Source organism: Oncorhynchus gorbuscha, linkage group LG14 (assembly GCF_021184085.1).
Source record: "Oncorhynchus gorbuscha isolate QuinsamMale2020 ecotype Even-year linkage group LG14, OgorEven_v1.0, whole genome shotgun sequence".
NCBI lineage: Eukaryota > Metazoa > Chordata > Actinopteri > Salmoniformes > Salmonidae > Oncorhynchus > Oncorhynchus gorbuscha.
In genome coordinates this window covers 1,066,948-1,091,951 of record NC_060186.1, presented here as the reverse complement: position 1 = coordinate 1,091,951, position 25,004 = coordinate 1,066,948, and the positions used below count along the sequence as shown (strand labels likewise).

At 47.6% G+C, this 25,004-nt stretch overlaps 1 protein-coding gene across 1 annotated transcript; it reads left to right on the top strand.

Moving 5' to 3' along the window:
• Positions 1-2,636: 2,636 nt before the first annotated feature.
• On the top strand, positions 2,637-24,120 carry LOC123995841 (stimulated by retinoic acid gene 8 protein-like). Its single transcript, XM_046299523.1, has 7 exons — positions 2,637-3,343; positions 3,537-3,711; positions 15,311-15,386; positions 15,473-15,554; positions 19,177-19,341; positions 22,805-23,099; positions 24,106-24,120. Exons 2-7 carry the CDS (start codon positions 3,538-3,540, stop codon positions 24,118-24,120), a joined length of 807 nt encoding a protein of 268 aa, XP_046155479.1. The 5' UTR covers positions 2,637-3,343; position 3,537.
• Positions 24,121-25,004: the final 884 nt, after the last annotated feature.

The following is a 25,004-nucleotide window of genomic DNA, read 5'->3' as shown; positions in this document are numbered from 1 at the left end:
CCGTTTCATATGAATGGCAAGGAGAGACACCAGGAGAGACACCACCGTTCATATGAATGGTAGGAGGAGGAACACCACCGTTTCATATGAATGGTAAGGAGAGACACCAGGAGAGACACCACCGTTTCATATGAATGGCAAGGAGAGACACCAGGAGAAACACCACAGTTTCATATGAATGGTAAGGAGAGACACCACCGTTTCATATGAACGGCAAGGAGAGACACCAGGAGAGACACCAGGAGAGACACCAGGAGAAACACCACCGTTTCATATGAATGGCAAGGAGAGACACCACCGTTTCATATGAATGGTAAGGAGAGACACCGTTTCATATGAATGGTAAGGAGAGACAACTGTTTCATATGAATGGCAAGGAGAGACACCACCGTTTCATATGAATGGCAAGGAGAGACACCAGGAGAGACACCAGGAGAGACACCACCGTTTCATATGAATGGTAAGGAGAGACACCACCGTTTCATATGAATGGCAAGGAGAGGTTTAAGTACTCAACACACCTAGGGATGGTTTAAGTACTCAACACTCCTAGGGATGGTTTAAGTACTCAACACTCCTAGGGATGGGTTCCCTGATGAAGTACTCAACACTCCTAGGGATGGTTTAAGTACTCAACACTCCTAGGGATGGGTTCCCTGATTAAGTACTCAACACTCCTAGGGATGGTTTAAGTACTCAACACTCCTAGGGATGGTTTAAGTACTCAACACTCCTAGGGATGGTTTAAGTACTCAACACTCCTAGGGATGGTTTAAGTACTCAACACACCTAGGGATGGTTTAAGTACTCAACACTCCTAGGGATGGTTTAAGTACTCAACACTCCTAGGGATGGGTTCCCTGATGAAGTACTCAACACTCCTAGGGATGGTTTAAGTACTCAACACTCCTAGGGATGGTTTAAGTACTCAACACTCCTAGGGATGGTTTAAGTACTCAACACTCCTAGGGATGGTTTAAGTACTCAACACTCCTAGGGATGGGTTCCCTGATGAAGTACTCAACACTCCTAGGGATGGTTTAAGTACTCAACACTCCTAGGGATGGGTTCCCTGATGAAGTACTCAACACTCCTAGGGATGGTTTAAGTACTCAACACTCCTAGGGATGGTTTAAGTACTCAACACTCCTAGGGATGGGTTCCCTGATGAAGTACTCAACACTCCTAGGGATGGTTTAAGTACTCAACACTCCTAGGGATGGTTTAAGTACTCAACACTCCTAGGGATGGGTTCTGTGGATGCTGCACTGACAGCCAATTGTAAAGACTGAAAACCAAATTGGGAAATGCACATTCTTCCTTTAAAATATTGTGCACCCCAGTCATCACAAACGCATTATCAGTGCCAATACCTTGAAGAGTATCTTTTTTAAGGTTACACTTCTCAAGAAATTCAATTACCGCCTCTACTATTGATCTGGCATCGCCCCCCTTCAATTCAACCAGCCTGAGAAATGTGGACACAACGGTTCGTTTTTTTTAGCGTTGGAATACCAAATAACCACACCCAGGTATTGAGACACTCACATCAGTGGACTCATCTAAAAGGAGACTGAACTTCTCATCCCCTACACATCTGATGTTACCCTTTTCAGGAAAATAAGGAGCCAGTACTCCCCTAATCATTTCTGTGCACTTGGTGCGGTCCATTAGGAAGTTTGTTGCTGCCACAGAATCTGAAAAGGCAGCGTTGCAGGCCATACGTTAAATGGTCGCATACTAGCATCGAACAATGCTTTGCAGGCCATACTTTAAATGGTCGCATGCTAGCATCGAACAATGCTTTGCAGGCCATACTTTAAATGGTCGCATGCTAGCATCGAACAATGCTTTGCAGGCCATACTTTAAATGGTCGCATGCTAGCATCGAACAATGCTTTGCAGGCCATACTTTAAATGGTCGCATGCTAGCATCGAACAATGCTTACAGGCCATACTTTAAATGGTCGCATGCTAGCATCGAACAATGCTTTGCAGGCCATACTTTAAATGGTCGCATGCTAGCATCGAACAATGCTTTGCAGGCCATACTTACAATGCTTTGCAGGCCATACTTTAAATGGTTGCATGCTAGCATCGAACAATGCGTTGCAGGCCATACTTTAAATGGTCGCATGCTAGCATCGAACAATGCGTTGCAGGCCATACTTTAAATGGTCGCATGCTAGCATCGAACAAAGCTTTGCAGGCCATACTTTAAATGGTCGCATGCTAGCATCGAATAATGCTTTGCAGGCCATACTTTAAATGGTCGCATGCTAGCATCGAACAAAGCTTTGCAGTGGCCATTGCTATAGTTGCTTCTGTACTTCTGCAGTTCTCCACTTTCTTAACCACCTGTGGTGATGTGGACGGCGTTGTGGGGTTGAAAGGTTTTGATTTATTTATATACTTTGCTGTTGCACAATATTTTTTTGATGTCATATTTTTTTTTTTGCAAACCATTTCTGATTTGCAGTACGCACAGTATTGCCCGTCAATCACCCCCAATTACCGGCTTCTGACCCCCTTTAAATTCAGGTACAGACTCCCACTCCTTTCTGTACAATGTTGATTGATGTTGTAAGTTCTGTCCAGGATCAAAACATTTGTGACCATCTATATTCATTGGGGTTTTGTCTCGTGGAACCCGTACTACCACCACTACTACTAACTACTGCAGCAGTCAGCCGACGATGAATTTGCAATTTACCGAAATTGCTGCTGAGCACCCGCTGCTGACGTCACGCACAACGCATTTCTGCAGCCAGACACGTGTGTTGTGACCGAGAACATCGGGTTTTTGGTGTCATTTAGAGGAAAAAATGCATTTTAACGGCCAGACACGTGTGTTGTGACCGAGAACATCGGGTTTTTGGTGTCATTTAGAGGAAAAAATGCATTTTAACGGCCAGACACGTGTGTTGTGACCGAGAACATCGGGTTTTTGGTGTCATTTAGAGGAAAAAATGCATTTTAACGGCCAGACACGTGTTGTGACCGAGAACATCGGGTTTTTTTGTGTGTCATTTAGAGGAAAAATGCATTTGAGCGTTTGAGTCACTTCATCAAAAGTTGCTAAAAGTTTTTTTTTTTTTTAAGTAGCTAAATTTGTTGCTAGGTGCAGTTTGATTATTATTTTTGTTGCTTGGGTACTCTGAAACGTTTCTAAATCTAACAACAAAATTGCTAAATTGGCATCACTGATCTCAATACTGCCGGTGGATGAGACGGTTGGAGCCTCTTTACCGCCGTTCATCACACTATAGATCATTTCCCATAACAATTGGACAGAAAACGCGGACAGTTTGTTAACATAACATTTATAAAAGATTTCAGAAAGGTAAGGTAGCAACAACAACATAATAAGGTCTGTGGATATATTATCCAACTCTAAACTTAATCATTAAGTATCTAAAAACAGATAAATCAGTGCTCGGCAGCCATCTTGTTGTTGTTGACCGATATAACTCTTAATAACCCGTGTAGTGTCTTATTATTGTTATTATTTTATATATAACCCATGAATACATCAGGATGTCCAGACGAGGCCGTACCGGTCCGACCGGGCTCCGGAGGAAACGGGACACGGAGGAGCACCGGAAGGAGAGAAGACGGGCTCTGCAGGCCCGACACCGGGCCAACCTGGCCAGCCTGTTCGAGACACTCAACACCGTGGTCTGTCCCACATCCGACAAGATGCCTGCTAAGGTGACAGAAATATACAGATGGCTAACAATCTGACATTATCTTCCTCCTTCCTCTCCTTCATGTGTTGGCTGACTGTTGTGTGGAAATATTTATATATTATATATAGAGAGAGAGTGTGATTAGGTATATATATATATATATAGCTGACTGTTGTTGGGTAGAGAGGGTGTGATTAGGGGCTGACTGGGTAACTGTTGTTGGGTAGAGAGGGTGTGATTAGGGGCTAACTGTTGTTGGGTAGAGAGGGTGTGATTAGGGGCTGACTGTTGTTGGGTAGAGAGGGTGTGATTAGGGGCTGACTGTTGTTGGGTAGAGAGGGTGTGATTAGGGGCTGACTGTTGTTGGGTAGAGAGGGTGTGATTAGGGCTGACTGTTGTTGGGTAGAGAGGGTGTGATTAGGGGCTAACTGGCTAACTGTTTCTGGGTAGAGAGGGTGTGATTAGGGGCTAACTGGCTAACTGTTTCTGGGTAGAGAGGGTGTGATTAGGGGCTAACTGGCTAACTGTTTCTGGGTAGAGAGGGTGTGATTAGGGGCTAACTGTTTCTGGGTAGAGGGTGTGATTAGGGGCTAACTGTTTCTGGGTAGAGAGGGTGTGATTAGGGGCTGACTGTTTCTGGGTAGAGAGGGTGTGATTAGGGGCTAACTGTTTCTGGGTAGAGAGGGTGTGATTAGGGGCTGACTGTTGTTGGGTAGAGAGGGTGTGATTAGGGGCTAACTGTTTCTGGGTAGAGAGGGTGTGATTAGGGGCTAACTGTTTCTGGGTAGAGAGGGTGTGATTAGGGGCTGACTGTTGTTGGGTAGAGAGGGTGTGATTAGGGGCTGACTGGGTAACTGTTGTTGGGTAGAGAGGGTGTGATTAGGGGCTAACTGTTGTTGGGTAGAGAGGGTGTGATTAGGGGCTAACTGTTTCTGGGTAGAGAGGGTGTGATTAGGGGCTAACTGTTGTTGGGTAGAGAGGGTGTGATTAGGGGCTGACTGTTTCTGGGTAGAGAGGGTGTGATTAGGGGCTGACTGTTTCTGGGTAGAGAGGGTGTGATTAGGTGCTAACTGGGTAACTGTTTCTGGGTAGAGAGAGTGTGATTTGGGGCTGACTGTTTCTGGGTAGAGAGGGTGTGATTAGGTGCTAACTGGGTAACTGTTTCTGGGTAGAGAGAGTGTGATTTGGGGCTAACTGTTTTTGGGTAGAGAGGGTGTGATTTGGGGCTAACTGTTTCTGGGTAGAGAGGGTGTGATTTGGGGCTAACTGTTGCTGGTTAGAGAGGGTGTGATTAGGGGCTAACTGTTGCTGGGTAGAGAGGGTGTGATTAGGGGCTAACTGTTGCTGGTTAGAGAGGGTGTGATTAGGGGCTAACTGTTTCTGGGTAGAGAGGGTGTGATTAGGGGCTAGCTGGCTAACTGTTGCTGGGTAGAGTGTGATTTGGGGCTAGCTAGCTAACTGTTTCTGGGTAGAGAGGGTGTGATTTGGGGCTAACTGATGTTGGGTAGAGAGGGTGTGATTAGGGGCTAACTGTTTCTGGGTAGAGAGGGTGTGATTAGGGGCTAACTGGCTAACTGTTTCTGGGTAGAGGGTGTGATTAGGGGCTAACTGGCTAACTGTTTCTGGGTAGAGAGATTGTGATTAGGGGCTAACTGTTGTTGGGTAGAGAGGGTGTGATTTGGGGCTAGCTGTTGTTGGGTAGAGAGGGTGTGATTTGGGGTTAGCTGGCTAACTGTTGCTGCGTAGAGAGGGTGTGATTTGGGGCTAGCTAGCTAACTGTTTCTGGGTAAAGAGGGTGTGATTTCGGGCTAGCTAGCTAACTGTTGCTGGTTAGAGAGGGTGTGATTTGGAGCTAGCTAGCTAACTGTTTCTGGGTAGAGAGGGTGTGATATGGGGCTAACTGGCTAACTGTTGCTGGGTAGAGAGGGTATGATTTGGGGCTAGCTGGCTAACTGTTGCTGGGCTAACTGTTGCTGGGGAGAGTGTGATTTGGGGCTAGCTAGCTAACTGTTGCCGGGTAGAGAGGGTATGATTTGGGGCTAGCTGGCTAACTGTTGCTGGGCTAACTGTTGCTGGGTAGAGTGTGATTTGGGGCTAACTTGCTGGGTAGAGAGGGTGTGATTTGGGGCTAACTGTTGCTGGGTAGAGAGGGTGTGATTTGGGGCTAACTGTTGCTGGGTAGAGAGGGTGATTTCGGGCTAGCTAGCTAACTGTTGCTGGGTAGAGAGGGTGTGATTTGGGACTAAATGTTGCTGGGTAGAGAGGGTGATTTCAGGCTAGCTAGCTAACTGTTGCTGGGTAGAGAGGTGTGATTTGGGGCTAGCTAGCTAACTGTTGCTGGGTAGAGAGGGTATGATTTGGGGCTAGCTGGCTAACTGTTGCTGGGCTAACTGTTGCTGGGTAGAGAGAGTGTGATCTGGGGCTAGCTGGCTAACTGTTGCTGGGTAGAGTGTGATTTGGGGCTAACTTGCTGGGTAGAGGGTGTGATTTGGGGCTAGCTAGCTAACTGTTGCTGGGTAGAGTGTGATTGGGGCTAGCTGGCTAACTGTTGCTGGATAGAGAGAGTGTGATTTGGGGCTAGCTAGCTAACTGTTGCTGGGTAGAGAGGGTGTGATTTGGGGCTAGCTAGCTAACTGTTTCTGGGTAAAGAGGGTGTGATTTGGGGCTAGCTAGCTAACTGTTTCTGGGTAGAGAGGGTGTGATTTCGGGCTAGCTAGCTAACTGTTGCTGGTTAGAGAGGGTGTGATTTGGAGCTAGCTAGCTAACTGTTTCTGGGTAGAGAGGTGTGATTTGGGGCTAACTGGCTAACTGTTGCTGGGTAGAGAGGGTATGATTTGGGGCTAGCTGGCTAACTGTTGCTGGGCTAACTGTTGCTGGGGAGAGTGTGATTTGGGGCTAGCTAGCTAACTGTTGCTGGGTAGAGAGGGTATGATTTGGGGCTAGCTGGCTAACTGTTGCTGGGCTAACTGTTGCTGGGTAGAGTGTGATTTGGGGCTAACTTGCTGGGTAGAGAGGGTGTGATTTGGGGCTAGCTAGCTAACTGTTGCTGGGTAGAGTGTGATTGGGGCTAGCTGGCTATCTGTTGCTGGATAGAGAGTGTGTGATTTGGGGCTAGCTAGCTAACTGTTGCTGGGTAGAGAGGGTGTGATTTCGGGCTAGCTAGCTAACTGTTGCTGGGTAGAGAGGGTGTGATTTGGGGCTAACTGTTGCTCGGTAGAAAGGGTGTGATTTGGGGCTAACTGTTGCTGGGTAGAGAGGGTGTGATTTGGAGCTAGCTAGCTAACTGTTTCTGGGTAGAGAGGGTGTGATTTGGGGCTAACTATTGCTGGGTAGAGAGGGTGTGATTTGGGGCTAACTGGCTAACTGTTTCTGGGTAGAGAGGGTGTGATTAGGGGCTAACTGTTTCTGGGTAGAGAGGGTGTGATTAGGGGCTAACTGTTTCTGGGTAGAGAGGGTGTGATTAGGGGCTAACTGTTTCTGGGTAGAGAGGGTGTGATTAGGGGCTGACTGTTGTTGGGTAGAGAGGGTGTGATTAGGGGCTAACTGTTTCTGGGTAGAGAGGGTGTGATTAGGGGCTAACTGTTTCTGGGTAGAGAGGGTGTGATTAGGGGCTGACTGTTGTTGGGTAGAGAGGGTGTGATTAGGGGCTGACTGGGTAACTGTTGTTGGGTAGAGAGGGTGTGATTAGGGGCTAACTGTTGTTGGGTAGAGAGGGTGTGATTAGGGGCTAACTGTTGTTGGGTAGAGAGGGTGTGATTAGGGGCTAACTGTTTCTGGGTAGAGAGGGTGTGATTAGGGGCTAACTGTTTCTGGGTAGAGAGGGTGTGATTAGGGGCTAACTGTTGTTGGGTAGAGAGGGTGTGATTAGGGGCTGACTGTTTCTGGGTAGAGAGGGTGTGATTAGGGGCTGACTGTTTCTGGGTAGAGAGGGTGTGATTAGGTGCTAACTGGGTAACTGTTTCTGGGTAGAGAGAGTGTGATTTGGGGCTGACTGTTTCTGGGTAGAGAGGGTGTGATTAGGTGCTAACTGGGTAACTGTTTCTGGGTAGAGAGAGTGTGATTTGGGGCTAACTGTTTTTGGGTAGAGAGGGTGTGATTTGGGTCTAACTGTTTCTGGGTAGAGAGGTGTGATTTGGGGCTAACTGTTGCTGGTTAGAGAGGGTGTGATTAGGGGCTAACTGTTGCTGGGTAGAGAGGTGTGATTAGGGGCTAACTGTTGCTGGTTAGAGAGGGTGTGATTAGGGCTAACTGTTTCTGGGTAGAGAGGGTGTGATTAGGGCTAGCTGGCTAACTGTTGCTGGGTAGAGTGTGATTTGGGGCTAGCTAGCTAACTGTTTCTGGGTAGAGAGGGTGTGATTTGGGGCTAACTGATGTTGGGTAGAGAGGGTGTGATTAGGGGCTAACTGTTTCTGGGTAGAGAGGGTGTGATTAGGGGCTAACTGGCTAACTGTTTCTGGGTAGAGAGGGTGTGATTAGGGGCTAACTGGCTAACTGTTTCTGGGTAGAGAGATTGTGATTAGGGGCTAACTGTTGTTGGGTAGAGAGGGTGTGATTTGGGGCTAGCTGTTGTTGGGTAGAGAGGGTGTGATTTGGGGTTAGCTGGCTAACTGTTGCTGCGTAGAGAGGGTGTGATTTGGGGCTAGCTAGCTAACTGTTTCTGGGTAAAGAGGGTGTGATTTCGGGCTAGCTAGCTAACTGTTGCTGGTTAGAGAGGGTGTGATTTGGAGCTAGCTAGCTAACTGTTTCTGGGTAGAGAGGGTGTGATATGGGGCTAACTGGCTAACTGTTGCTGGGTAGAGAGGGTATGATTTGGGGCTAGCTGGCTAACTGTTGCTGGGCTAACTGTTGCTGGGGAGAGTGTGATTTGGGGCTAGCTAGCTAACTGTTGCCGGGTAGAGAGGGTATGATTTGGGGCTAGCTGGCTAACTGTTGCTGGGCTAACTGTTGCTGGGTAGAGTGTGATTTGGGGCTAACTTGCTGGGTAGAGAGGGTGTGATTTGGGGCTAACTGTTGCTGGGTAGAGAGGGTGTGATTTGGGGCTAACTGTTGCTGGGTAGAGAGGGTGATTTCGGGCTAGCTAGCTAACTGTTGCTGGGTAGAGAGGGTGTGATTTGGGACTAAATGTTGCTGGGTAGAGAGGGTGATTTCAGGCTAGCTAGCTAACTGTTGCTGGGTAGAGAGGGTGTGATTTGGGGCTAGCTAGCTAACTGTTGCTGGGTAGAGAGGGTATGATTTGGGGCTAGCTGGCTAACTGTTGCTGGGCTAACTGTTGCTGGGTAGAGAGAGTGTGATCTGGGGCTAGCTGGCTAACTGTTGCTGGGTAGAGTGTGATTTGGGGCTAACTTGCTGGGTAGAGAGGGTGTGATTTGGGGCTAGCTAGCTAACTGTTGCTGGGTAGAGTGTGATTGGGGCTAGCTGGCTAACTGTTGCTGGATAGAGAGAGTGTGATTTGGGGCTAGCTAGCTAACTGTTGCTGGGTAGAGAGGGTGTGATTTGGGGCTAGCTAGCTAACTGTTTCTGGGTAAAGAGGGTGTGATTTGGGGCTAGCTAGCTAACTGTTTCTGGGTAGAGAGGGTGTGATTTCGGGCTAGCTAGCTAACTGTTGCTGGTTAGAGAGGGTGTGATTTGGAGCTAGCTAGCTAACTGTTTCTGGGTAGAGAGGGTGTGATTTGGGGCTAACTGGCTAACTGTTGCTGGGTAGAGAGGGTATGATTTGGGGCTAGCTGGCTAACTGTTGCTGGGCTAACTGTTGCTGGGGAGAGTGTGATTTGGGGCTAGCTAGCTAACTGTTGCTGGGTAGAGAGGGTATGATTTGGGGCTAGCTGGCTAACTGTTGCTGGGCTAACTGTTGCTGGGTAGAGTGTGATTTGGGGCTAACTTGCTGGGTAGAGAGGGTGTGATTTGGGGCTAGCTAGCTAACTGTTGCTGGGTAGAGTGTGATTGGGGCTAGCTGGCTATCTGTTGCTGGATAGAGAGTGTGTGATTTGGGGCTAGCTAGCTAACTGTTGCTGGGTAGAGAGGGTGTGATTTCGGGCTAGCTAGCTAACTGTTGCTGGGTAGAGAGGGTGTGATTTGGGGCTAACTGTTGCTCGGTAGAGAGGGTGTGATTTGGGGCTAACTGTTGCTGGGTAGAGAGGGTGTGATTTGGAGCTAGCTAGCTAACTGTTTCTGGGTAGAGAGGGTGTGATTTGGGGCTAACTATTGCTGGGTAGAGAGGGTGTGATTTGGGGCTAACTGGCTAACTGTTTCTGGGTAGAGAGGGTGTGATTAGGGGCTAACTGTTTCTGGGTAGAGGGTGTGATTAGGGGCTAACTGTTTCTGGGTAGAGAGGGTGTGATTAGGGGCTAACTGTTTCTGGGTAGAGAGGGTGTGATTAGGGGCTGACTGTTGTTGGGTAGAGAGGGTGTGATTAGGGGCTAACTGTTTCTGGGTAGAGAGGGTGTGATTAGGGCTAACTGTTTCTGGGTAGAGAGGGTGTGATTAGGGGCTGACTGTTGTTGGGTAGAGAGGGTGTGATTAGGGGCTGACTGGGTAACTGTTGTTGGGTAGAGAGGGTGTGATTAGGGGCTAACTGTTGTTGGGTAGAGAGGGTGTGATTAGGGGCTAACTGTTGTTGGGTAGAGAGGGTGTGATTAGGGGCTAACTGTTTCTGGGTAGAGAGGGTGTGATTAGGGGCTAACTGTTTCTGGGTAGAGAGGGTGTGATTAGGGGCTAACTGTTGTTGGGTAGAGAGGGTGTGATTAGGGGCTGACTGTTTCTGGGTAGAGAGGGTGTGATTAGGGGCTGACTGTTTCTGGGTAGAGAGGGTGTGATTAGGTGCTAACTGGGTAACTGTTGTTGGGTAGAGAGGGTGTGATTAGGGGCTAACTGTTTCTGGGTAGAGAGGGTGTGATTAGGGGCTAACTGTTTCTGGGTAGAGAGGGTGTGATTAGGGGCTAACTGTTGTTGGGTAGAGAGGGTGTGATTAGGGGCTGACTGTTTCTGGGTAGAGAGGGTGTGATTAGGGGCTGACTGTTTCTGGGTAGAGAGGGTGTGATTAGGTGCTAACTGGGTAACTGTTTCTGGGTAGAGAGAGTGTGATTTGGGGCTGACTGTTTCTGGGTAGAGAGGGTGTGATTAGGTGCTAACTGGGTAACTGTTTCTGGGTAGAGAGAGTGTGATTTGGGGCTAACTGTTTTTGGGTAGAGAGGGTGTGATTTGGGGCTAACTGTTTCTGGGTAGAGAGGGTGTGATTTGGGGCTAACTGTTGCTGGTTAGAGAGGGTGTGATTAGGGGCTAACTGTTGCTGGGTAGAGAGGGTGTGATTAGGGGCTAACTGTTGCTGGTTAGAGAGGGTGTGATTAGGGGCTAACTGTTTCTGGGTAGAGAGGGTGTGATTAGGGGCTAACTGGCTAACTGTTTCTGGGTAGAGAGGGTGTGATTAGGGGCTAGCTGGCTAACTGTTGCTGGGTAGAGTGTGATTTGGGGCTAGCTAGCTAACTGTTTCTGGGTAGAGAGGGTGTGATTTGGGGCTAACTGATGTTGGGTAGAGAGGGTGTGATTAGGGGCTAACTGTTTCTGGGTAGAGAGGGTGTGATTAGGGGCTAACTGGCTAACTGTTTCTGGGTAGAGAGGGTGTGATTAGGGGCTAACTGGCTAACTGTTTCTGGGTAGAGAGATTGTGATTAGGGGCTAACTGTTGTTGGGTAGAGAGGGTGTGATTTGGGGCTAGCTGTTGTTGGGTAGAGAGGGTGTGATTTGGGGTTAGCTGGCTAACTGTTGCTGCGTAGAGAGGGTGTGATTTGGGGCTAGCTAGCTAACTGTTTCTGGGTAAAGAGGGTGTGATTTCGGGCTAGCTAGCTAACTGTTGCTGGTTAGAGAGGGTGTGATTTGGAGCTAGCTAGCTAACTGTTTCTGGGTAGAGAGGGTGTGATATGGGGCTAACTGGCTAACTGTTGCTGGGTAGAGAGGGTATGATTTGGGGCTAGCTGGCTAACTGTTGCTGGGCTAACTGTTGCTGGGGAGAGTGTGATTTGGGGCTAGCTAGCTAACTGTTGCCGGGTAGAGAGGGTATGATTTGGGGCTAGCTGGCTAACTGTTGCTGGGCTAACTGTTGCTGGGTAGAGTGTGATTTGGGGCTAACTTGCTGGGTAGAGAGGGTGTGATTTGGGGCTAACTGTTGCTGGGTAGAGAGGGTGTGATTTGGGGCTAACTGTTGCTGGGTAGAGAGGGTGATTTCGGGCTAGCTAGCTAACTGTTGCTGGGTAGAGAGGGTGTGATTTGGGACTAAATGTTGCTGGGTAGAGAGGGTTATTTCAGGCTAGCTAGCTAACTGTTGCTGGGTAGAGAGGGTGTGATTTGGGGCTAGCTAGCTAACTGTTGCTGGGTAGAGAGGGTATGATTTGGGGCTAGCTGGCTAACTGTTGCTGGGCTAACTGTTGCTGGGTAGAGAGAGTGTGATCTGGGGCTAGCTGGCTAACTGTTGCTGGGTAGAGTGTGATTTGGGGCTAACTTGCTGGGTAGAGAGGGTGTGATTTGGGGCTAGCTAGCTAACTGTTGCTGGGTAGAGTGTGATTGGGGCTAGCTGGCTAACTGTTGCTGGATAGAGAGAGTGTGATTTGGGGCTAGCTAGCTAACTGTTGCTGGGTAGAGAGGGTGTGATTTGGGGCTAGCTAGCTAACTGTTTCTGGGTAAAGAGGGTGTGATTTGGGGCTAGCTAGCTAACTGTTTCTGGGTAGAGAGGGTGTGATTTCGGGCTAGCTAGCTAACTGTTGCTGGTTAGAGAGGGTGTGATTTGGAGCTAGCTAGCTAACTGTTTCTGGGTAGAGAGGGTGTGATTTGGGGCTAACTGGCTAAGGTATGATTTGGGGCTAGCTGGCTAACTGTTGCTGGGCTAACTGTTGCTGGGGAGAGTGTGATTTGGGGCTAGCTAGCTAACTGTTGCTGGGTAGAGAGGGTATGATTTGGGGCTAGCTGGCTAACTGTTGCTGGGCTAACTGTTGCTGGGTAGAGTGTGATTTGGGGCTAACTTGCTGGGTAGAGAGGGTGTGATTTGGGGCTAGCTAGCTAACTGTTGCTGGGTAGAGTGTGATTGGGGCTAGCTGGCTATCTGTTGCTGGATAGAGAGTGTGTGATTTGGGGCTAGCTAGCTAACTGTTGCTGGGTAGAGAGGGTGTGATTTCGGGCTAGCTAGCTAACTGTTGCTGGGTAGAGAGGGTGTGATTTGGGGCTAACTGTTGCTCGGTAGAGAGGGTGTGATTTGGGGCTAACTGTTGCTGGGTAGAGAGGGTGTGATTTGGAGCTAGCTAGCTAACTGTTTCTGGGTAGAGAGGGTGTGATTTGGGGCTAACTATTGCTGGGTAGAGAGGGTGTGATTTGGGGCTAACTGTTGCTGGGTAGAGAGGGTGATTTCGGGCTAGCTAGCTAACTGTTGCTGGGTAGAGAGGGTGTGATTTGGGGCTAACTGTTGCTGGGTAGAGAGGGTGATTTCGGGCTAGCTAGCCAACTGTTGCTGGGTAGAGAGGGTGTGATTTGGGGCTAGCTAGCTAACTGTTGCTGGGTAGAGAGGGTATGATTTGGGGCTAGCTGGCTAACTGTTGCTGGGCTAACTGTTGCTGGGTAGAGAGAGTGTGATCTGGGGCTAGCTGGCTAACTAACTGTTGCTGGGTAGAGTGTGATTTGGGGCTAACTTGCTGGGTAGAGAGGGTGTGATTTGGGGCTAGCTAGCTAACTGTTGCTGGGTAGAGTGTGATTGGGGCTAGCTGGCTAACTGTTGCTGGATAGAGAGAGTGTGATTTGGGGCTAGCTAGCTAACTGTTGCTGGGTAGAGAGGGTGTGATTTGGGGCTAGCTGGCTAACTGTTGCTGGGTAGAGAGGGTGTGATTTGGGGTTAGCTGGCTAACTGTTGCTGGGTAGAAAGGGGGTGATTTGGGGTTAGCTGGCTAACTGTTGTTGGATAGAGAGGGTGTGATTTGGGGCTAGCTAGCTAACTGTTTTTGGGTAGAGAGGGTGTGATTTGGGGCTAGCTAGCTAACTGTTTTTGGGTAGAGAGGGTGTGATTTGGGGCTATCTGTTGCTGGGTAGAGAGGTTGTGATTTGGGGCTATCTGTTGCTGGGTAGAGTGTGTGATTTGGGGCTAACTGTTTCTGGTTAGAGAGGGTATGATTTGGGGCTAACTGTTTCTGGGTAGAGAGGGGATGATTTGGGGCTAGCTAGCTAACTGTTTCTGGGTAGAGAGGGGGTGATTTGGGGCTAGCTAGCTAACTGTTTCTGGGTAGAGAGGGGGTGATTTGGGGCTAGCTAGCTAACTGTTTCTGGGTAGAGAGGGGGTGATTTGGGGCTAGCTAGCTAACTGTTTCTGGGTAGAGAGGGGGTGATTTCGGGTTAGCTAGCTAACTGTTGCTGGGTAGAGAGGGGGTGATTTGGGGTTAGCTGGCTAACTGTTTCTGGGTAGAGAGGGTGTGATTTGGGGCTAGCTAGCTAACTGTTTCTGGGTAGAGAGGGTGTGATTAGGGGCTAGCTGGCTAACTGTTGCTGGGTAGAGAGGGGGTGATTTGGGGCTAACTGTTGCTGGGTAGAGAGGGGGTGATTTGGGGTTAGCTAGCTAACTGTTTCTGGGTAGAGAGGGTGTGATTTCGGGTTAGCTGGCTAACTGTTTCTGGGTAGAGAGGGGGTGATTTGGTAGGGAGGGTATACTTTTCTGATTCAAAGTTACTGGTTATTGTCGACGTTCTCTACTTTCCAAAAACATCTTCACCTACCTGGCCATGCAGGTATATCTTCACCTACCTGGCCATGCAGGTAGATCTTCACCTACCTGGCCATGCAGGTAGATCTTCACCTACCTGGCCATGCAGGTAGATCCTCACCTGCCTGGCCATACAGGTAGATCTTCACCTACCTGGTGAGGCAGGTAGATCTTCACCTACCTGGTGAGGCAGGTAGATCTTCACCTACCTGGTGATGCAAGTAGATCTTCACCTACCTGGTGAGGCAGGTAGATCTTCACCTACCTGGTGATGCAGGTAGATCTTCACCTACCTGGCCATGCAGGTAAATCTTCACCTACCTGGCCATACAGGTAGATCCTCACCTGCCTGGCCATACAGGTAGATCCTCACCTGCCTGGCCATACAGGTAGATCTTCACCTGCCTGGCCATACAGTTAGATCTTCACCTACCTGGCCATACAGGTAGATCTTCACCTACCTGGCCATGCATGTAGATCTTCACCTACCTGGCCATGCATGTAGATCTTCACCTACCTGGTGAGGCAGGTAGATCTTCACCTACCTGGTGATGCAGGTAGATCTTCACCTACCTGGTGAGGCAGGTAGATCTTCACCTACCTGGTGATGCAGGTTGATCTTCACCTACCTGGTGAGGCAGGTAGATCTTCACCTACCTGGTGAGGCAGGTAGATCTTCACCTACCTGGTGAGGCAGGTAGATCTTCACCTACCTGGCCCTGCAGGTAGATATTCACCTACCTGGTGATGCAGGTAGATCTTCACCTCCCTGGTGAGGCAGGTAGATCTTCACCTACCTGGTGATAAATTGGTATTATGGATCAGATAACAGTGGAAACCTCAGTTGAATGTGTTGTATTGTAAAGTGTGATTGTAATGTTGTCTGGTCGGTCAGTGGAAGATCTTGGACCACGCCAAAGGATTTCTGAAAGAGCAGGAAGCCCACCTGAGCAGACTGATGCTACTGAAAGGTGAGAGGAGCCCGATGCCCTTTTGATGTGTACAGAAAAGCTCTGTGATTAAGGGCACGGTTTCTTATTGACCGACATGTGTTTAGGGATATTCCTCGGGAATGAAGACGGGCCGTGCAGCTTGGAGGAAGTGAGGGCAGAGTACCGGAGGCTGCAGTCACACAGCAGGTACACTACTACCATTGACATACACCAGGAACCCACTGTTCCTACACCAGTCAGTTAAGAACTAATTCTTATTTACAATGACGGCCTACCGGGGGAACAGTGGGTTAACTGGTCTAGGAACAGTGGGTTAACTGGTCTAGGAACAGTGGGTTAACTGGTCTAGGAACAGTGGGTTAACTGGTCTAGGAACAGGGGGTTAACTGGTCTAGGAACAGGGGGTTAACTGGTCTAGGAACAGTGGGTTAACTGGTCTAGGAACAGTGGGTTAACTGGTCTAGGAACAGGGGGTTAACTGGTCTAGGAACAGGGGGTTAACTGGTCTAGGAACAGTGGGTTAACTGGTCTAGGAACAGGGGGTTAACTGGTCTAGGAACAGTGGGTTAACTGGTCTAGGAACAGGGGGTTAACTGGTCTAGGAACAGTGGGTTAACTGGTCTAGGAACAGTGGGTTAACTGGTCTAGGAACGGTGGGTTAACTGGTCTAGGAACAGTGGGTTAACTGGTCTAGGAACAGTGGGTTAACTGGTCTATGAACAGTGGGTTAACTGGTCTAGGAACAGTGGGTTAACTGTCTTGTTCAGGGGCAGAACGACAGATTTTTACTTTGTCAGCTTGGGGATTTGATCCAGCAACCTTTCGGTTACTAGTCCAACGCTCAAACCACTAGGCTACCTGCTGGTTACTAGTCCAACGCTCTAACCACTAGGCTACCTGCCGCCCCCATAGATACTGGTGCAAAGCCTAGGTAGCCTAGCGGGTTAAGAGCATTGGGCCAGTAACTGAAAGGTTGTTGGTTTGAATCCCCGAGCTGACAAGGTGGGGGAGAAAACCTTCCGTTCTGCCGTTGAGCGAGGCAGTTAACAACAGCAGCTCCCAGGGCCCCGATGACGTGGGTTAAGGCAGTTAACAACAGCAGCCCCCTGGGCCCTGATGACGTGGGTTAAGGCAGTTAACAACAGCAGCTCCCAGGGCCCCGATGACGTGGGTTAAGGCAGTTAAGGCAGTTAACAACAGCAGCTCCCAGGGCCCCGATGACGTGGGTTAAGGCAGTTAACAACAGCAGCTCCCAGGGCCCCGATGACGTGGGTTAAGGCAGTTAACAACAGCAGCTCCCTGGGCCCCGATGACGTGGGTCAAGGCAGTTAACAACAGCAGCTCCCTGGGCCCCGATGACGTGGGTTAAGGCAGTTAACAACAGCAGCTCCCAGGGCCCCGATGACGTGGGTTAAGGCAGTTAAGGCAGTTAACAACAGCAGCTCCCTGGGCCCCGATGACGTGGGTTAAGGCAGTTAAGGCAGTTAACAACAGCAGCTCCCTGGGCCCCGATGACGTGGGTTAAGGTAGTTAACAACAGCAGCTCCCTGGGCCCCGATGACGTGGGTCAAGGCAGTTAACAACAGCAGCTCCCAGGGCCCCGATGACGTGGGTTAAGGCAGTTAAGGCAGTTAACAACAGCAGCTCCCTGGGCCCCGATGACGTGGGTTAAGGCAGTTAACAACAGCAGCTCCCAGGGCCCCGATGACGTGGGTCAAGGCAGTTAACAACAGCAGCTCCCAGGGCCCCGATGACGTGGGTTAAGGCAGTTAACAACAGCAGGGCCCCGATGACGTGGGTTAAGGCAGTTAACAACAGCAGCTCCCTGGGCCCCGATGACGTGGGTTAAGGCAGTTAACAACAGCAGCTCCCTGGGCCCCAATGACGTGGGTTAAGGCAGTTAACAACAGCAGGGCCCCGATGACGTGGGTTAAGGCAGTTAACAACAGCAGCTCCCTGGGCCCCGATGACGTGGGTTAAGGCAGTTAACAACAGCAGCTCCCTGGGCCCCGATGACGTGGGTTAAGGCAGTTAACAACAGCAGCTCCCAGGGCCCCGATGACGTGGGTTCTGGCAGCCCACTGCCCCTCTCTGAGTCAGAGGGGTTTGTGGGTAAAAAGCTGAAGACACATTTCAGTGACTAGGTATCCCCTTTCCCTAAGTACAGCGTGCCACCTGCAGTTAGTACAGATTACCACTGGGGGGCAGCATCTACCCATGTTATTGATCATCTACCCATGTTATTGATCATTTACAGCTGTTTATATACATCTACCCATGTTATTGATCATCTACTCATGTTATTGATCATCTACCCATGTTATTGATCATCTACCCATGTTATTGGTCATCTACCCATGTTATTGGTCATCTACCCATGTTATTGATCATCTACTCATGTTATTGATCATCTACCCATGTTATTGATCATCTACCCATGTTATTGATCATCTACCCATGTTATTGATCAACTGCCCATGTTATTGATCATCTACCCATGTTATTGATCATCTACCCATGTTATTGATCAACTGCCCATGTTATTGATCAACTGCCCATGTTATTGGTCATCTACCCATGTTATTGATCATCTACCCATGTTATTGATCATCTACCCATGTTATTGATCATCTACCCATGTTATTGATCATCTACAGTTGTTTATAGACATCTACCCATGTTATTGATCATCTATCCATGTTATTGATCATCTACCCATGTTATTGATCATCTACCCATGTTATGTATCATCTACCCATGTTATTGATCATCTACAGTTGTTTATAGACATCTACCCATGTTATTGATCATCTACCCATGTTATTGATCATCTATCCATGTTATTGGTCATCTACCCATGTTATTGATCATCTATCCATGTTATTGGTCATCTACCCATGTTATTGATCATCTACCCTTGTTATTGATCAACTACCCATGTTATTGGTCATCTACCCATGTTATTGGTCATCTACCCATGTTATTGGTCACCTACCCATGTTATTGGTCACCTACCCATGTTATTGATCATCTATCCATGTTATTGATCATCTACAGTTGTTTATAGACATCTACCCATGTTATTGATCATCTATCCATGTTATTGATCATCTACCCTTGTTATTGATCAACTACCCATGTTATTGGTCACCTACCCATGTTATTGATCATCTATCCATGTTATTGATCATCTACAGTTGTTTATAGACATCTATCCATGTTATTGATCATCTACCCATGTTATTGATCATCTACCCATGTTATTGATCATCTACCCATGTTATTGATCATCTACAGTTGTTTATAGACATCTACCCATGTTATTGATCATCTACCCATGTTATTGATCATCTATCCATGTTATTGATCATCTATCCATGTTATTGATCATCTATCCATGTTATTGATCATCTACAGTTGTTTATAGACATCTATCCATGTTATTGATCATCTACAGTTGTTTATAGACATCTATCCATGTTATTGATCATCTATCCATGTTATTGATCATCTATCCATGTTATTGATCATCTATCCATGTTATTGATCATCTACAGTTGTTTATAGACATCTACCCATGTTATTGATCATCTACCCATGTTATTGGTCATCTACCCATGTTATTGATCATCTACAGTTGTTTATATACAACACTATGTAAAATCAATTTCTATTGTTATTGTAGATGTCAATTAGCTTCTTTTTTCAGTCTTGCATTAAAAACGTGTTCCCTCCCCCCTCCTCCTCCTCCTTTCCCCTCCCCCCTTTCCCCCCCTTCTCCCCTCCCTCCCTCCTCCCCTCCCCTTAGCTCCCTGCGCTCCAGAAGACCTGGTGGCCACAGACGTCATGGCGGAGCTGACGGAGAGGACCTGACTGAGACCAGTGAGGAAGACTCTGCGGAGGAGACTCTGGATGACTCCGCCCCCTCTCAGACCTCCATCAACTCTCTCACCAACATCCTGGAGTTTGAAGGGTGGGGGCCCGCGCCAGGGTTAACGAGTAGAGAACAGCAACATCGCTAGCCTATGGCAATCTACTATAGGAGAAAAGTTTAGGCCACCTATTCTATTGGTCAGCTTGTCGAGAAAGAAATAGCCTGTGACAAACAGACTCTGGGACAGTTTTGGGACGATAGATCCCAGATTCATACGACCAATAGGCCTAGGATTTATATATATAAGAAATATATATATATTTATATAAATAAATAAATATATATAAATATATATAAATATATAAATAAATATAAATATATAAATATATATAAATACATATAAATATATATAAATAAATATATATAATTAAATATATATAAATATATAAATAAATATAAATATATAAATACATATATATAAATATCTATAAATAAATATATAAAAATAAATATATATATAAATAAATATATATAAATAAATTTAAATAAATATATATAAATAAATATAAATATATATAAATAAATATATATAAATATCTATAAATAAATATATATAAATAAATATAAAAATAAATATATGTATAGAAATAAATATATAAAAATAAATTTAAATAATTAAATAAATTAATAATTAATTCAATTAACAATTAAATATATATAAATATAAATATATAAATACATATAAATAAATATCTATAAATAAATATATAAAAATAAATATATAAATAAATAAATTTAAATAAATATATATAAATAAATATAAATATATAAATAAATATATAGAAATATAAATAAATATATATAGAAATATATATAAATAAATATATATAAATAAATATAAATTAATATAAATAAATAAATATAAATAAATAATTACATACAGTCAATTAGTATTTGGTAGCATTGCCTTTAAATTGTTTAACTTGGGTCAAAAGTTTCAGGTAGCCTTCCACAAGCTTCCCAGAATAAGTTGGGTGAATTTTGTCCCATTCCTCCTGACAGAGCTGGTGTAACTGAGTCAGGTTTGTAGGCCTCCTTGTTCGCACACACTTTTTCAGTTCTGCCCACAAATGTTCTATGGGATTGAGGTCAGGGCTTTGTGATGGCCACTCCAATACCTTGACTTTGTTGTCTTTAAGCCATTTTGCCTCAACTTATGCTTGGGGTCGTTGTCCATCTGGAAGACTCATTTGCGACCAAGCCTTAACTTCAGTCAACAGGTATTTCCATCAGTGTGGAGGCTATACAGCTGACCAGTCAACTGGTATTTCCATCAGTGTAGAGGCTATACAGCTGACCAGTCAACTGGTATTTCCATCAGTGTAGAGGCTATACAACTGACCAGTCAACTGGTATTTCCATCAGTGTAGAGGCTATACAGCTGACCAGTCAACTGGTATTTCCATCAGTGTAGAGGCTATACAACTGACCAGTCAACTGGTATTTCCATCAGTGTGGAGGCTATACAGCTGACCAGTCAACTGGTATTTCCATCAGTGTAGAGGCTATACAGCTGACCAGTCAACTGGTATTTCCATCAGTGTAGAGGCTATACAGCTGACCAGTCAACTGGTATTTCCATCAGTGTAGAGGCTATACAGCTGACCCTCAGTGTAGAGGCTATACAGCTGACCAGTCAACTGGTATTTCCATCAGTGTAGAGGCTATACAGCTGACCCTCAGTGTAGAGGCTATACAGCTGACCAGTCAACTGGTATTTCCATCAGTGTAGAGGCTATACAGCTGACCAGTCAACTGGTATTTCCATCAGTGTAGAGGCTATACAGCTGACCAGTCAACTGGTATTTCCATCAGTGTAGAGGCTATACAGCTGACCAGTCAACTGGTATTTCCATCAGTGTAGAGGCTATACAGCTGACCAGTCAACTGGTATTTTTGTTTATAGACCAATTTATTGACAGTCTGATTATAGACCAACCTATTGACAGTCTGATTATATAATAATATAATATATAATTTTGTCCCTGCCTTCATCTCAGTTGAAGCTACTCCCCAAAATCCAAATGAAACTGAAGTCATATTTTTTTATTAACAATCTGCCAGAATTTCAGCCTTGTCTGGTTGCTTCTATTAGATGTCTCCGTTGAGATGTTTTAACTGTCCATAGTGCGTTGACTTAGTGCTCTCCTGGCCTGTGACTGGGGATCAAGGATTCAGCACGAGGGGATTTATAGCTGGATTTATAGCTCTCCCCATCACCCTCTCTCTCTCCCCATCACCCCCTCTCTCTCCCCATCACCCTCTCTCTCTCCCCATCACCCTCTCTCTCTCCCCATAACCCTCTCTCTCTCCCCATCACCCTCTCTCTCTCCCCATCACCCTCTCTCTCTCCCCATCACCCTCTCTCTCTCTCCATAACCCTCTCTCTCTCCCCCATCACCCTCTCTCTCCCCCATCACCCTCTCTCTCCCCCATAACCCTCTCTCTCCCCCCATAACCCTCTCTCTCTCCCCATCACCCTCTCTCTCTCCCCATCACCCTCTCTCTCTCCCCATCACCCTCTCTCTCTCCCCATCACCCTCTCTCTCTCCCCATCACCCCCTCTCTCCCCATCACCCTCTCTCTCTCCCCCATCACCCTCTCTCTCTCCCCCCCATCACCCTCTCTCTCCCCCATCACCCTCTCTCCTCCCTATCACCCTCTCTCTCTCCCCATCACCCTCTCTCTCTCCCCATCACCCTCTCTCTCTCCCCATCACCCTCTCTCTCTCCCCATCACCCCCTCTCTTTCCCCATCACCCTCTCTCTCTCTCCCCATAACCCTCTCTCTCCCATCCCTATCTCTCTCTCTCGCCATCACCCTCTCTCACCCCCTTCACCCTCTCTCTCCCCATCACCCTCTCTCTCTCCCCATCACCCTCTCTCTCTCCCCATCACCCTCTCTCTCTCCCCATCACCCCCTCTCTCTCCCCATCACCCTCTCTCTCTCTCCCCATCACCCTCTCTCTCTCTCCCCATAACCCTCTCTCTCTCCCATCCCTATCTCTCTCTCTCGCCATCACCCTCTCTCACCCCCTTCACCCTCTCTCTCCCCATCACCCTCTCTCTCTCTCCCCATCACCCTCTCTCTCTCCCCATCACCCTCTCTCTCTCCCCATCACCCTCTCTCTCTCCCCACCCTCTCTCTCTCCCCATCACCCTCTCTCTCTCCCCATCCCTCTCTCTCCCATCCCTATCTATCTCTCCCCATCCCCTCTCTCTCCCCATCCCCCTCTCTCTCCCCCATCCCTATCTATCTCTCTCCCCAATCACCCTCACTCACTCCCCATCCCTCTTTCTCTCCCATCCCTATCTATCTCTCTCCCCAATCACCCTCACTCACTTCCCATCCCTCTCTCTCCCCCATCCCTATCTATCTCTCCCCCCAATCACCCTCACTCACTCCCCATCCCTATCTATCTCTCTCCCCAATCACCCTCTCTCTCTCCCCATCACTCTCTCTCCCCATCACTCTCTCTCCCCATCTCTCTATTTCTCCCCAGGTACTTGTTGTTCTACAGACAGACACTGGAGAAGTTGGTTTGTAGCGGTGTGCTGAGCCCGGGACAGACTGGTCTGGCTGTAGTATCTGAAGCTATCTCAGGCCTGTGGGATAGCTTCTCTCCAGAGCGCCGGGCAGCCTACCAGACCTGTCCCCCCCAGCAGAGCACCCTGGGCTGGGAAGGGCCGCCAGAGACACCCTCTAATCCTGTTCTAGACACCCACCTCCACCTCACGCTCCAGCCCTCCACTCAGGCAAACAGCCAGGGAGCCTCATCTCCTTCTAGCTATGAAGAGGTGGGTACAGCTTTCCTTAATCCATTATTTAATCAATTATAATGAATTATTTAATTGATTACTGGATTTTAATTGATTTGGCCAAGTGGCGCGGCGGTCTAAGGCATTGCATCTCCGTGCTAGAGGCGTCACTACAGACCCTGGTTCGATCCCCAGCCCGGTTTCTCGAAGATCACTCCCGAGACCCATCCGCTGTTGGCCATTGACTTGTCGTTCCCACCAGCCATCCACACACCGCTGTCATCAAATGGACTCACGGTAGCTACTAGTTCCGACTGAGCTCAATCGTCATGAAACGCAAATACAAGCGATGAGTTTCTCTCTCTTAGTGTCACCGCAAACGTTGAGGAATAAACGGGAGCGCCCACAATGGGAAGTGCTGAGTAATGAGTCTCTGAAAACCAACTAATTAATAAAACGACACGTCCTGATCAAACACAGTGTGACGGTAAACCCAGGGAGGTCTTTCAGAGCAGGATGCTTCTGGGAAACGATGCTTCTGGGAAACGGTGCTTCTGGGAAACAGTCCTTCTGGGAAACAGTCCTTCTGGGAAACGGTCCTTCTGGGAAACGGTAGTTCTGGGAAACAGTAGTTCTGGGAAACAGTCCTTCTGGGAAACGCTCCTTCTGGGAAACGCTCCTTCTGGGAAACGCTCCTTCTGGGAAACGGTCCTTCTGGGAAACGGTCCTTCTGGGAGACGGTCCTTCTGGGGAGACGGTCCTTCTGGGAGACGGTGCTTCTGGGAAACGCTCCTTCTGGGAAACGCTCCTTCTGGGAAACGGTCCTTCTGGGAAACGGTCCTTCTGGGAAACAGTGCTTCTGGGAAACAGTAGTTCTGGGAAACAGTAGTTCTGGGAAACAGTCCTTCTGGGAAACAGTAGTTCTGGGAAACGGTGCTTCTGGGAAACGGTGGTTCTGGGAAATGGTGCTTCTGGGAAACAGTGCTTTGACAGTGGATAGTAGTAGATGTTTCTCTTTCTAACAATCCCCTGGCCTTGTACACAGCTAATAGCTGACTGAGAACCCACTCACACAGTTCTGGCTGGTTCATATACCACAGGAAGTGGTATCCTGTCTGACTGAGAACCTACTCACACAGTTCTGGGTTGTTCCTCTACAGCAGGAAGTGGTCTCCTGTCTGACTGAGAACCCACTCACACAGTTCTGGGTTGTTCATCTCCAACAGGAAGTGGTCTCCTGTCTGACTGAGAACCCACTCACAGTTCTGGGCTGTTCATCACCAACAGGAAGTGGTCTCATGCCTGACTGAGGAAGCAGTAAATGTTCTGGTCCAGGTTGGCACCACGTACCCGTGTCAGTCCGGATTCTCAACTCTGGCGGCGTACTTAAGAAAAAACAAGTACAGAAACAGACTCAATGCCGAGTATCACCTCTTGTCTGAAATGTATCACCTCTGAGTCTAAACCCTGAGCCCAGAATAGATATATAATAATAATATAATATATGCCATTTAGCAGACGCTTTTATCCAAAGCGACTTACAGTCATGTGTGCATACATTCTACGTATGGGTGGTCCCGGGGATCGAACCCACTACCCTGGCGTTACAAGCGCCATGCTCTACCAACTGAGCTACACAGGACCAGATGGGTTTGTTGAAAACTTCAACCTGTGGGATTTAATCAATCGGTTTGTTCATGTTCAGAATAATATATTTTTAACACCACCAGTTCCAACTTAGACAGATAATGAGTGTTTTTAACGAGGAGCAATGCTGCCCTACCAAGCAACAAGGCACTAACTGCTCGTTTGGTCTAAAAATGAGTTCGTGTCATGTTTTGCTACATTGAAATACAAGTTTAATCACGTGGACAAGTATCCTGCCTCGTATTGTGGTCAGGAGAAAATGAAAATGGTAACAGTAACTGGATAGAGATACTATGA